The 11,398-nt window shown below is 33.4% G+C and overlaps 1 protein-coding gene across 2 annotated transcripts; it reads right to left on the reverse strand.

The window, feature by feature from the left end:
- Positions 1-12: 12 nt before the first annotated feature.
- Positions 13-11,025, reverse strand: LOC143241932 (putative inositol monophosphatase 3). Of its 2 annotated transcripts, none has more exons than XM_076485241.1 (5): positions 10,246-11,025; positions 8,771-8,933; positions 7,690-7,785; positions 2,630-2,806; positions 13-373 (listed from the first exon to the last, which is right to left on the reverse strand). In XM_076485241.1, exons 1-5 carry the CDS (start codon positions 10,633-10,635, stop codon positions 123-125), a joined length of 1,077 nt encoding a protein of 358 aa, XP_076341356.1. In that variant the 5' UTR covers positions 10,636-11,025; the 3' UTR covers positions 13-122. The 2 variants fall into 2 exon arrangements, with proteins under 2 accessions (XP_076341356.1, XP_076341357.1); XM_076485242.1 differs by having other exon boundaries at positions 10,582-11,020.
- Between the last annotated feature and the right edge of the window lie 373 nt (positions 11,026-11,398).

Below are 11,398 nucleotides of genomic sequence, written 5' to 3' on the forward strand. Positions count from 1 at the left end.
GAATAAAGTTATAGTCCTACTTCAAAACAGAATTTACATGTTTGTACAACATATTGTTGAATATACACAACCACGCACATCAATATCTCAACAAAGCTCTATTGAAACCAGTCGTGTTAAAGTTAGGTTACATTTTTAGCCTTCTTAAATTTGTCGAGAAAAAAGTCATGTTTAAACAGTGTGGCTAAAACTCCTCCTTTAATGTCCACCTCATCAGATGCTTCATAAGAAATGAGTGTTCCCTTCAAAGTGGTAACATTTCCACCCACAGTCTGCAGTAAAGCATCTCCAGCACATATACCCCACTTTTTAATGGTTAACAAATGAATGTAAGCAGATACAAGACCTTGGAACACTTGTAACAGCTTGAAACCTATTGTGAAGAAAGTGACATTTTTAATACATCTAGGAAAACATTCGTTACCCTACGTTTTATTGACTATGACTACTATCAGAAGACACTTTAAATATATCTGAAGAATTTTTCTTGATACAGTTTCAACTACCTGGTTTTTTTATGTAAATTATTTACTAACAAGCATATTTCCTACCATTCAACAGCACAGGTCTGATCTATTAATCTTCCTCCAAATGAGCTCAATAATAAATCTGAAGGCTTATAATTCTACAAATTTGGTTTTGATACCAAAGTTGTCATAGTACAGTTACCTCATTTTCTTTGTTATCAAAAATATAAGACAAAAACTAACTTCACTAACAACACTGTAGTCGAATGGGTGTGTACTCATATTTAAAACATTCAACAATGACCTTCTGCAGCTCATCACAATAACACTGTAGTCGTATCTAAAACATTCAACAAAGACCTTCTCCTGCAGCTAATCACTAACAACACTGTAGTCGTATCTAAAACATTCAACAAAGACCTTCTCCTGCAGCTAATCACTAACAACACTGTAGTCGTATCTAAAACATTCAACAAAGACCTTCTCCTGCAGCTAATCACTAACAACACTGTAGTCGTATCTAAAACATTCAACAAAGACCTTCTCCTGCAGCTAATCACTAACAACACTATAGTCGTATCTAAAACATTCAACAAAGACCTTCTCCTGCAGCTACTCACTAACAACACTGCAGTCGTATCTAAAACATTCAACAAAGACATTCAACAAAGACCTTCTCCTGGAGCTAATCACTAACAACACTGCAGTTGTATCTAAAACATTCAACAAAGACCTTCTCCTGCAGCTAATCACTGACATTCAACAAAGACCTTCTCCTGGAGCTAATCACTAACAACACTGTTGTCGTATCTAAAACATTCAACAAAGACCTTCTCCTGGAGCTAATCACTAACAACACTGTTGTCGTATCTAAAACATTCAACAAAGACCTTCTCCTGGAGCTAATCACTAACAACACTGAAGTCGTATCTAAAACATTCAACAAAGACCTTCTCCTGCAGCTAATCACTAACAACACTGAAGTCGTATCTAAAACATTCAACAAAGACCTTCTCCTGCAGCTACTCACTAACAACACTGAAGTCGTATCTAAAACATTCAACAAAGACCTTCTCCTGCAGCTACTCACTAACAACACTGAAGTCGTATCTAAAACATTCAACAAAGACCTTCTCCTGCAGCTACTCACTAACAACACTGAAGTCGTATCTAAAACATTCAACAAAGACCTTCTCCTGCAGCTACTCACTAACAACACTGAAGTCGTATCTAAAACATTCAACAAAGACTTTCTCCTGCAGCTAATCACTAACAACACTGTCGTCCTATATAAAATATTCAACAAAGACCTTCTCCTGCAGCTAATCACTAACAACACTATAGTAGTATTTAAAACATTCAACAAAGACCTTCTCCTGCAGCTAATCACTAACAACACTGTAGTCGTATCTAAAACATTCTAAAAGACCTTCTCCTGCAGCTAATCACTAACATCACTGTAGTCGTATCTAAAACATTCAACAAAGACCTTCTCCTGCAGCTAATCACTAACAACACTGTAGTCATATCTAAAACATTCAACAAAGACCTTCTTCTGCAGCTAATCACTAACAACACTGTAGTCGTATCTAAAACATTCTAAAAGACCTTCTCCTGCAGCTAATCACTAACATCACTGTAGTCGTATATAAAACATTCAACAAAGACCTTCTCCTGGACCTAATCACTAACATTCAACAAAGACCTTCTCCTGGAGCTAATCACAAACAACACTGTAGTCATACGTAAAACAATAAACAAAGACCTTCTCCTGCAGCTAATCACTAACAACACTGTAGTCGAATCTAAAACATTCAACAAAGACCTTCTCCTGCAGCTAATCACTAACATTCAACAAAGACCTTCTCCTGGAGCTAATCACTACCAACACTGTTGTCGTATCTGAAACATTCAACAAAGACCTTCTCCTGGAGCTAATCACTAACAACAGTGTAGTCATGTCTAAAACATTCAACAAAGACCTTTTCCTGGAACTAATCACTAACAACACTGTAGTCATGTGTAAAACATTCAACAAAGACCTTCTCCTGGAACCAATCACTAACAGCACTGTAGTCGTATCTAAAACATTCAACAAAGACCTTCTCCTGCAGCTGATCACTAACAACACTGTAGTTGTATCTAAAACATTCAACAATGACCTTCTCCTCCTGCTAAAGTGATAGTTTCATCTCCTCCAAAGGCTCGTGCTGCAAAATCAGCCCCTAATCTTGCTTCAGTGCGAGATAACACAATCTCTGGTTCCGTTGTCCACTCTTTAAAGAAAGTCTTGCCAATTTTCATTTTTGATGTTACACCATGGCCAACCCAACCCCAAACTGTAAAAAAATTAAGGTAATTTTAATTGTACTTAACCACAAAATGACAAAACTAATCATGATGAACCCCTTGTGGGTCCAAGACATTGCGAGATACACAGTCCTAGCACTACAAGTCATGAACAAAATTATAACAGTGCATCAAATACTAGGATATCTTACCCAAGTATTGTAACCATCACAAAAATAAGAAGATATTTTACTTTATGACACATAAGTGTTTCCCCTCTCCAACCTATGAAAGCAGACATTCAAGGTTACAGAAAACTTTTTATCAAAGAATTAACACTTTCATGTATAAATAAAACTGTGCCGACAACTGGCATGCCACACTTCAGTAAGAGAATAATTTTAAAATGAATTAGCAACATTACATAGACCTCAAGATGTTTTCTTTCTATACAAACCAAAATAAATAACAAAGGCAACATGTAAACAGTCCAAGTTTAGTAGTAACATTATTTAAATATTCAAGAGCTTAAAGTAGTACACCTGAACAAAATAACATTGTGTAAATAATCTAGGATACACACTCTAGGCTTGTCACTAAATAATTACCAAAGTTTAAAGAAAATAATCCATAGTGAAGTACTATCATTGTGTATTATTGAAATTGTATATCGTTGTTGAAATGTTCTCTAAGAGTTGTTGGTGATTGTTTCACATGTTTTGTTTAGATATTTTAAAGCTTTCTTCATTGTGATATTTTATAAATTTGCAGGTTTCACCATGTGATTTATTGCATATGTAAACTTGCAGGTTTTACCACGTGACTTATTACATGGAAAGTAATTCACTTTTGTGTAAACAAGGATATCTTTCAGAGTTCTATTTTTTGAAAGGAGACAATGGCAATTCCAAGAAATATATGTTTAAGACAATCATTGAGTTGTAGGAGATGTAGTTTGTGAATTCTATTTGAAAGTTTAGTATTGCTCTGACTTGTGATGTTTTTCCACTGAGTGTTGCTAGAGGAGACATCCAAAGAAGATACAGATCACTTACAGACTTTGTCTTCATGTGGATTTTATTGTTTTTACATGATATTTGGCTGTATGGTATTATTTCAGAGGTCTCCACTGCTCATTTAACCTCTGTAAGCAAGAGACAGCCAGTGTGTGAACACATGCTTCAGGATAGTTCACACAGATTCTCAAAGTTCTTGTTTCTTATATTCGGATCATAACTGATGTCATCAAGAATTCCATTAAACTGATACTGCCACATGTTAATTGGGATACCCTAATTCAGGGTTAAGTTTCAGATGATAACCTGCAACTCTATGTTTCTCCCATACTTGTGTTTATAACAACTACTCAGATATAACTTTCCCACTTTAAGGAGTTATGCAATGTTCTCACCAGTTGATTTTCCAGTTGAATTGTGACAAGCAAGTATTCATTTACTACCTTTTCTGTGTCTTCATCACTACAGTAAGATACATTTTACTGTCAACATTGTTATTGCCATCAGTGGACACGTTAAAGTCCCTTGGTACAATGTAACAGTTTGCTCAGTTCCACCTTCTGGATATTTCTCCAACTATTGCAGAGGTTTTAGCTCTAGAGTATCAGTATCTTTCAGCAATTTCTGAATCCAGAAACACTTTGTTTAAAAATACCTGAAGCATGGTCCAGAACTGCTAAAGATAGACTATGTACCACATTAGAAACATTCCACTATCACAGGTAGACTATGTATGCACCACATTGGAAACATTCCACCATCACAGGGAGACTATGTATGTACCACATAGGAAACATTCCACCATCACAGGTAGACTATGTATGTACCACACTGGAAACATTCCACCATCACAGGTAGACTATGTATGTACCACACTGGAAACATTCCACCATCACAGGTAGACTATGTATGTACCACACTGGAAACATTCCACCATCACAGGTAGACTATGTATGTACCACACTGGAAACATTCCACTATCACAGGTAGACTATGTATGTACCACATTGGAAACATTCCACTATCACAGGTAGACTATGTATGTACCACATTGGAAACATTCCATTATCACCCTATCATTTTCTGACTTGATATCTTGTTTTACAAAATATCAGTTCACTTCATTAATTCCAGATATTGTTAAACAATTTAGTTAGATTTTAGTAGTGGTGAGATGTCATTTTTCACCTTTGTGTTAAATGTGGAAATCAGATATTATAATCTTATATAATTATAAATCAGATATTATAATCTTATATAATTATAAATCAGATATTATAATCTTATATAATTATAATCTTATATAATTATAATCTTATATAATTATAACCTTATATAATTATAACCTTATATAATTATAACCTTATATAATTATAACCTTATATATATATATATTATATTATAATCTTATATAATTATAATCTTACATAATTATAATCTTGTATATATATATTATATTATAATCTTATATAATTATAATCTTACATAATTATAATCTTACATAATTATAATCTTATATAATTCCGACCCTGCGAAGATTATAGTTTTGCTGAACATTTTCCTTGTTGGGGACAAAGCAGAAACACCTTTGTCTGCCATTTTCTTCTCTAACAACAATCATTGCATCTTAAATACATTTATAATATTTCTAAAGCCTGTAACATTGAATTATTAGCAGACAATATTAAGTCACCCTAAATACATTTATAATATACTCTTCAAAAAAAGAAACGCAAAAGGCAAAATATGAGACACATTGTTAACAAGTTTATTCTGGGTAGTTCTGTATGACATGTGTGAAAATTTGCACATTCACTGCTGAACATCCAAAGTCTGCAAAGGTGAAGTCCACGCTCACTAGTTGAAGTTTAACGTCACTCAACGTCAATAACAAGTATGCTCCCCGTGAGCATCAATAACTACTTGGCATCTCCTGCCCATGGAAGCAATAAGATGACGAATCACATCCTGTGGAATGGCTGTCCACTCAGCCTGCAAAGCTGCTGCAAGCTGAGGTAGAGTCTGTGGTTGAGGTTGTCGCCATCGCAGACGTCGATCCAACTCGTCCCATAGATGTTCGATGGGGTTTATATCTGGTGATCTGGAAGGCCAGGGAAGATCGTTGATGTTGTGGTGTCTCAAGAAGACAGTGGTGAGTCGGGCTGTGTGAGGACGGGCATTGTCATGTTGAAAAACGTCGTTGATGTTCACCATGGTGGGTTGCACATGGGGCCTGAAAATCTCGTAGACTGTTGCGTATGGTCTGATCGGAAATCCTACGCAGCCCTGGTATGGTTGAGGCAGTAGATGTCCCAGTGGTGGTCCTATCCCGAAGGTGATGTAACTGGATGTTGCAATCTTGTGCGGGCTAGTCACACGAGGTCTGCCAGATAATGGACGGTCACGAGTTGATCCACGTTGTTGGTGACAATTCCATAGCCTTGTGATGGTGCTTGGGTGGACATTCACAGCTCTGGCAACATCTGATCGAGATTCGCCTGCTTCCAAGCGACCAATGGCATTGTTACATTGTGCTTCAGTCAGTCTTGGCCTAACTGTATTGCGGTCGGTGGCTTAACACTGAGCTATGGAAACCGAGAACCAATCACTTTATAGAGATTTTGCACACGTTGCACTTGCAGAACATGCAGATCTCTCAAACAAATTTATTGGGCACGCATGCGTTTTGGCGAAAAATCCGATGTTTTCCTCCGTTTTCAAAGTGCACAACTTTTATTGTCATTTTGGTCTGACAATCAGTGCCTTAACACATGTAACATCACATACTCTGAGCTTGTAACGTTATTACATATATTTCTCTTTACAATAACAAAAATATCCCTTTTGCGTTTCTTTTTTTGAAGACTATATTTCTAAGGTCTGTAACTAATCTCTATTAATGTCTACTAATAAGTTTTTGATTGGGTAAAAACCGGGAAGTTTTGAAAAACAAACTTAATTTGTACAGACATATAAATAACGAGAATACAGAACAATTACACTTCATACTTTATTTGTACAGACATAAATAACGAGAATACAGAACAATTACACTTCAAACTTAATTTGTGCAGACATATAAATAACGAGAATACAGAACACATCAATCATAAGTATAATGGTTATGTATATAGATGTGACTGAACAGAAAAAAATACTATGTTATATTAAACACATACAAGTACAGTCAGGATGTAGTGTAACAGTTTAAATATTCAGACTGAATTACTTCATTTAATACAACTAAATTTTAAACTACAGTCAAGATGTAATATAACAGTAAGTAGTTAGACTAAAATACCTATGCTACCTTAAATACAAAAATCTAAAAAAAAATTGTGAGGAAGTAATATATTTATAATCATAATTTATCAAACCTATGAATGTTTAGAAATATCATACATACAGGGTTATGCTGGTTTTACTTGAAACAGATATCTTTTCTAACCAGATGTTTAATCCCACCACTAACAGCAGGTGTTGAAGTAACTGTACGTCAAGGTTTAAAGTCAAATATGCATAGCTAAGTAGCTATTCATAGAACAAACCCATCTGCACAGTTGAAAACAGTCTAGTTACTAAAGTAACTACATGTACTGTAAACCATGGTTTACAGTACATGTATGACACTCAAAATACTTTAATATAAAATCCTGAATAATATGAGTTATCATACAAGTACAGAAATAATAAATGAAATACCAAACATAATGTGTAAGAGTTATGTAACATGTTTTTGTAAAATGACAAATCATTGAATTCAGTGCAACTTGTTCATCTATTTACTCTTAACTTTACACAGTGTGTATATATAAATGTACCAAAACAATACGTATACCAGTTCTACAATAGATTTATTTTCACTTAAGGAACAGTACATTATTCGATGTGCTGTGTTTTTATTAACACCAACTTACCTGTTAAGTTTTGAAACGGATGATGTATCACACCAATAACTGGCTTACCGTTTACTGCTACACACACCATAGTTGCAACACAATGAAGTATGTTCTCTGAAAACACAAAAATAATAGAAAGTCAGTATTCATGCACATTTATTTCAAAATTCTGAAACTAGAAAGGGTGAGAACTAATATCAGAATATGGTTTTAATATTTAACTTTATTTTGTGTGTTTATACTAACAAAAAACTAAATTGTCTTTCCTGCATCTGATTCACCATATACACATGGCAAAAAGTACTGTTAGCACTTCATATTACTTTAGCACAAGCATACCAATAATTTATTCTGAGTTCCCAACAAATCTATCTCGTTCTTTAAAAATCATGTGATGAACCCACTTTGATTTATTTGGAAGTAATCTAGTAGAGAAAGAGTTGTGACCACTAGGTGTTACTTCATGCACACCTTGTTTGTTTGTGAACTCTCATCTTAATTATAAAAATTATTTTCAAATGTTTTATTTAAAACAGAGATGGTAAACATATACCTTGTTCACAACAAACACGTATTTCTAGATTGTCATCTTGTTCAGAACAACATACTTCTTTGTGTTATTTTGGGTGCAAAATGCATGAATACCTGTTTAGAACAAAGCAGCTTGTATTGTTTTGAGCAGACAATGGTTCAGTACTTGTTTGTTTAGAATTAAAAAGTTGTTTGTGTTGTTTTGGGCACAGAATGCACCAATACTTGTCTATTAGAACAAAGAAATTGTTTGTGTTGTTTTGGGCACAGAATGCACCAATAATTGTTTATAAATTTTGACTTTGTTCAAAACTGAAAAATTATGATGAAACTTCATCTTTTTTGGATTACACAAACTATTTCTCATTCTCTTACAAAATATTATCTGTAAATATCTTTCAGGATATTACCTGTAAATTATGATTAGTTTATAGAGGCTATATAAATAAGTTGGTAACTATTCAATAATTAAAGCACATAAAATAGTCCATGATTAGCTAAACTACCTGTAAATTGTAAAGATGTTTAAAACAATTAGAGGTAAAATTTTGATATTTAAGAAATTTACTTTTATATTCATGAAAACAATCTAAAGGCTCGACCCAGATTGCTATATGTTCGGAAAGCACCTTCTCATCTTCACTTTCCATTATCTTTGTAACTTCTGAATTCTCTCGTCTTTGATTTCCATAAAGGGTAATTGTTGAACAATCTTCCTTTTCCAGTATTACCTGAAAACCTACAATCATTGTTAAAGTGCATAGAATTACATGTTATTTCAAACAAAAAACAAGATGTTCAAGTGTTCTGGAACAAAAGATAGTGTTGAAAACATTAGAAGAATGGTTTATGTGAAATTTGTAAATAAAGTGTAGGCCTCTTTTGTTTACTTCAAAGAGTGAACAGTGGCAACAGCCTTAATGTAAGCATCAATCAGTACTTGAATTGTAACAGAATGTACCACCAAAATGTGAATAGCATTCTCCAACTTTTTTTATAATTTTCTGACAACAAATAAAAATAATTGTACTATAAAATAAGAAACGTTCTATTTAAATATTACTTTACATGTCACTAGTTTTGTGAGTATAGTGTGAAAAATGCACAATGAATTTAAACAACCTTCACTCCAAAACCCATAATTTGTTCTTTAACTGTAGAATGGACAGAAACTGCCTGTTATGGAGACACAAGTGTAGAGAATGGCATTTTGAAAGTCTTGAAGATGAAAGGCAGAAGACTTTAGAAACGTTGTCCTCTACACTTGTGTCTCCACAAGTCCATTCTACAAAATTTCATCAAGTAATTTGTTTTTCTAAGTCATGAAACTGTAGCAGGAATTGTCTTCACAATTTTACTGGACCCAAGACAGTTCTACCACCTTGTGTTACACAGGAAATATTAAACTATTCAACCAACTACAAAAATAATAAATAAACCTTGTAGGCACTTAAACAATTACTTTACAAAATATCTTAATAAATAAAAATTTGTGTGAGTGTAACCTTCTCTAAAGATGTGATAGGAGCAAACAGATAAGCAATTGTTAAAAAAACTAATCCACAAAACTTGGAGAGGAAGTGGAAATATATTTCTATATTTCTACTTTGTTTCACTGGAAGTGCATCAGGTATTATTATTTATGTCCTTACACACCTACAGAACAGTACAGTCAACCAACTAATTTTGTGATAGTAACAACGGAGGAAATAAAAACATTGTCTTCCACAAAAACATAGTTTTAGAGGAATCAAGTACTAGCATCATTTAGCTACAATTTACTGACAGTATAATTACAGTAAAATGTAATTTGTTTCCTTATGTTAATAATGGAAAGATATTGATGGTGGTGTATTACTTTGTTGATAATGGAAAGATATTGATGGTGGTGTATTACTTTGTTGCAGTTCAGTTAACTGAATAATAAGGAGTGTTAGAAGTTTTATTTAAATATTAGGAATTATTTCTGAGAAACAATATTTTTATTTCAAAATCTGTTTGTGGATACTTAACTTTTTAGTTCAAAACTTAAGGGTAACATACCTTAATTTTTGGATGTATCTTTTTAAGTCCATGCATCATTGCACAATATGATCTTGCAATGCCCTGAGACAAAGGATCACTGTTACCTCGAGTTCCTTCTATTTTACCCTTTTTCATTGATTGTAGGTCGACAAGTTTTCGAAGAGCTAGCAATTCAGTGCCACCTCTTTCAGCTACATCTACGCTTGTGGCAAGAAGATACTTGAGACTAAGTACATCAGTATTATTATCTGACTCATGAAACTTATTACTGTGAACATACCAAACTCGAGTGTATATTTTGTAAAGCGTCTCCCTGTAACTAGTATTATAAAGTAGCATAACAAAGAATATTACCACGAGTAAGCAAATAACACTTCTCAACTTCAACTGCACAAGTTTTCTTGGCATTCTTCTGGATACCTTTTTTTATTCAGTTAAAGTATTAACATATGATATAGATCTTCTACAATATAAACTACATTCAAATACACCACCAACATGCTTCAACTTCTCAGAACTAAATGACTGGTTTGTGGAGATGGGTTTTATTTACTAGTACCATAGTGTGTAAGTAGTAACAGTATCTAATCATTATTCTCTTAATGTACCACTAGTGCCATCTAGTATCAAATAATTAAAATGTTTATTATATCTGATTATTCTATTAATTTAATCAGAGTAATAAAAATACATTATTTAGAAAATCTGACAAGCTTTTAGTATTTAAATTTACTGTCAAGGGATTTAAATATCTTTCTCATTCCAACCCATATAATTCAATTTAACCAACAAAGTTTTCATTTTGAACACATTAAAAGCTCAAAAACCAAAGTGGTAGACTCTGAAGACAGTAAATAACAAATCAGACTAATATAAGTTAGTATATAAACAAATAACAAGATACTGTAGTCTAATGACATCAGTGTCAAGGTTAATTAAGTAACATCAAAGTATCAGAACTAAAAAACATGTTTTCTGAGACATATATTAAAATTATTTGAATGTATAATCCCTCACAAACAAAACTGTAGGCATTTAGATCCAAGTCCATGTTTGCGTAATATCTCTCAGCTTCTAAGATCTTTAGTTTCTGTTGTTGTAAAATAAATGTCCTTGGAAGGTTATGTAATGTATATCAGAAGATATATATATTTTTAAAATTTAACACACA

The sequence above is a fragment of the Tachypleus tridentatus genome, unplaced genomic scaffold, assembly GCF_004210375.1.
Source record: "Tachypleus tridentatus isolate NWPU-2018 unplaced genomic scaffold, ASM421037v1 Hic_cluster_1, whole genome shotgun sequence".
In the NCBI taxonomy this organism is placed as follows: domain Eukaryota; kingdom Metazoa; phylum Arthropoda; class Merostomata; order Xiphosura; family Limulidae; genus Tachypleus; species Tachypleus tridentatus.

Coding starts and splice junctions, on each gene's coding strand:
- LOC143241932 (XM_076485241.1), bottom strand. CDS start 10,635: ATGCCAAGAAAACTTGTGCAGTTGAAGTTGAGAAGTGTTATTTGCTTA. Junction 8,934..10,245: donor AGATACATCCAAAAATTAAG/GTATGTTACCCT, acceptor GTAGGTTTTCAG/GTAATACTGGAAAAGGAAGA. Junction 2,807..7,689: donor TCCGTTTCAAAACTTAACAG/GTAAGTTGGTGT, acceptor ATTTTTTTACAG/TTTGGGGTTGGGTTGGCCAT.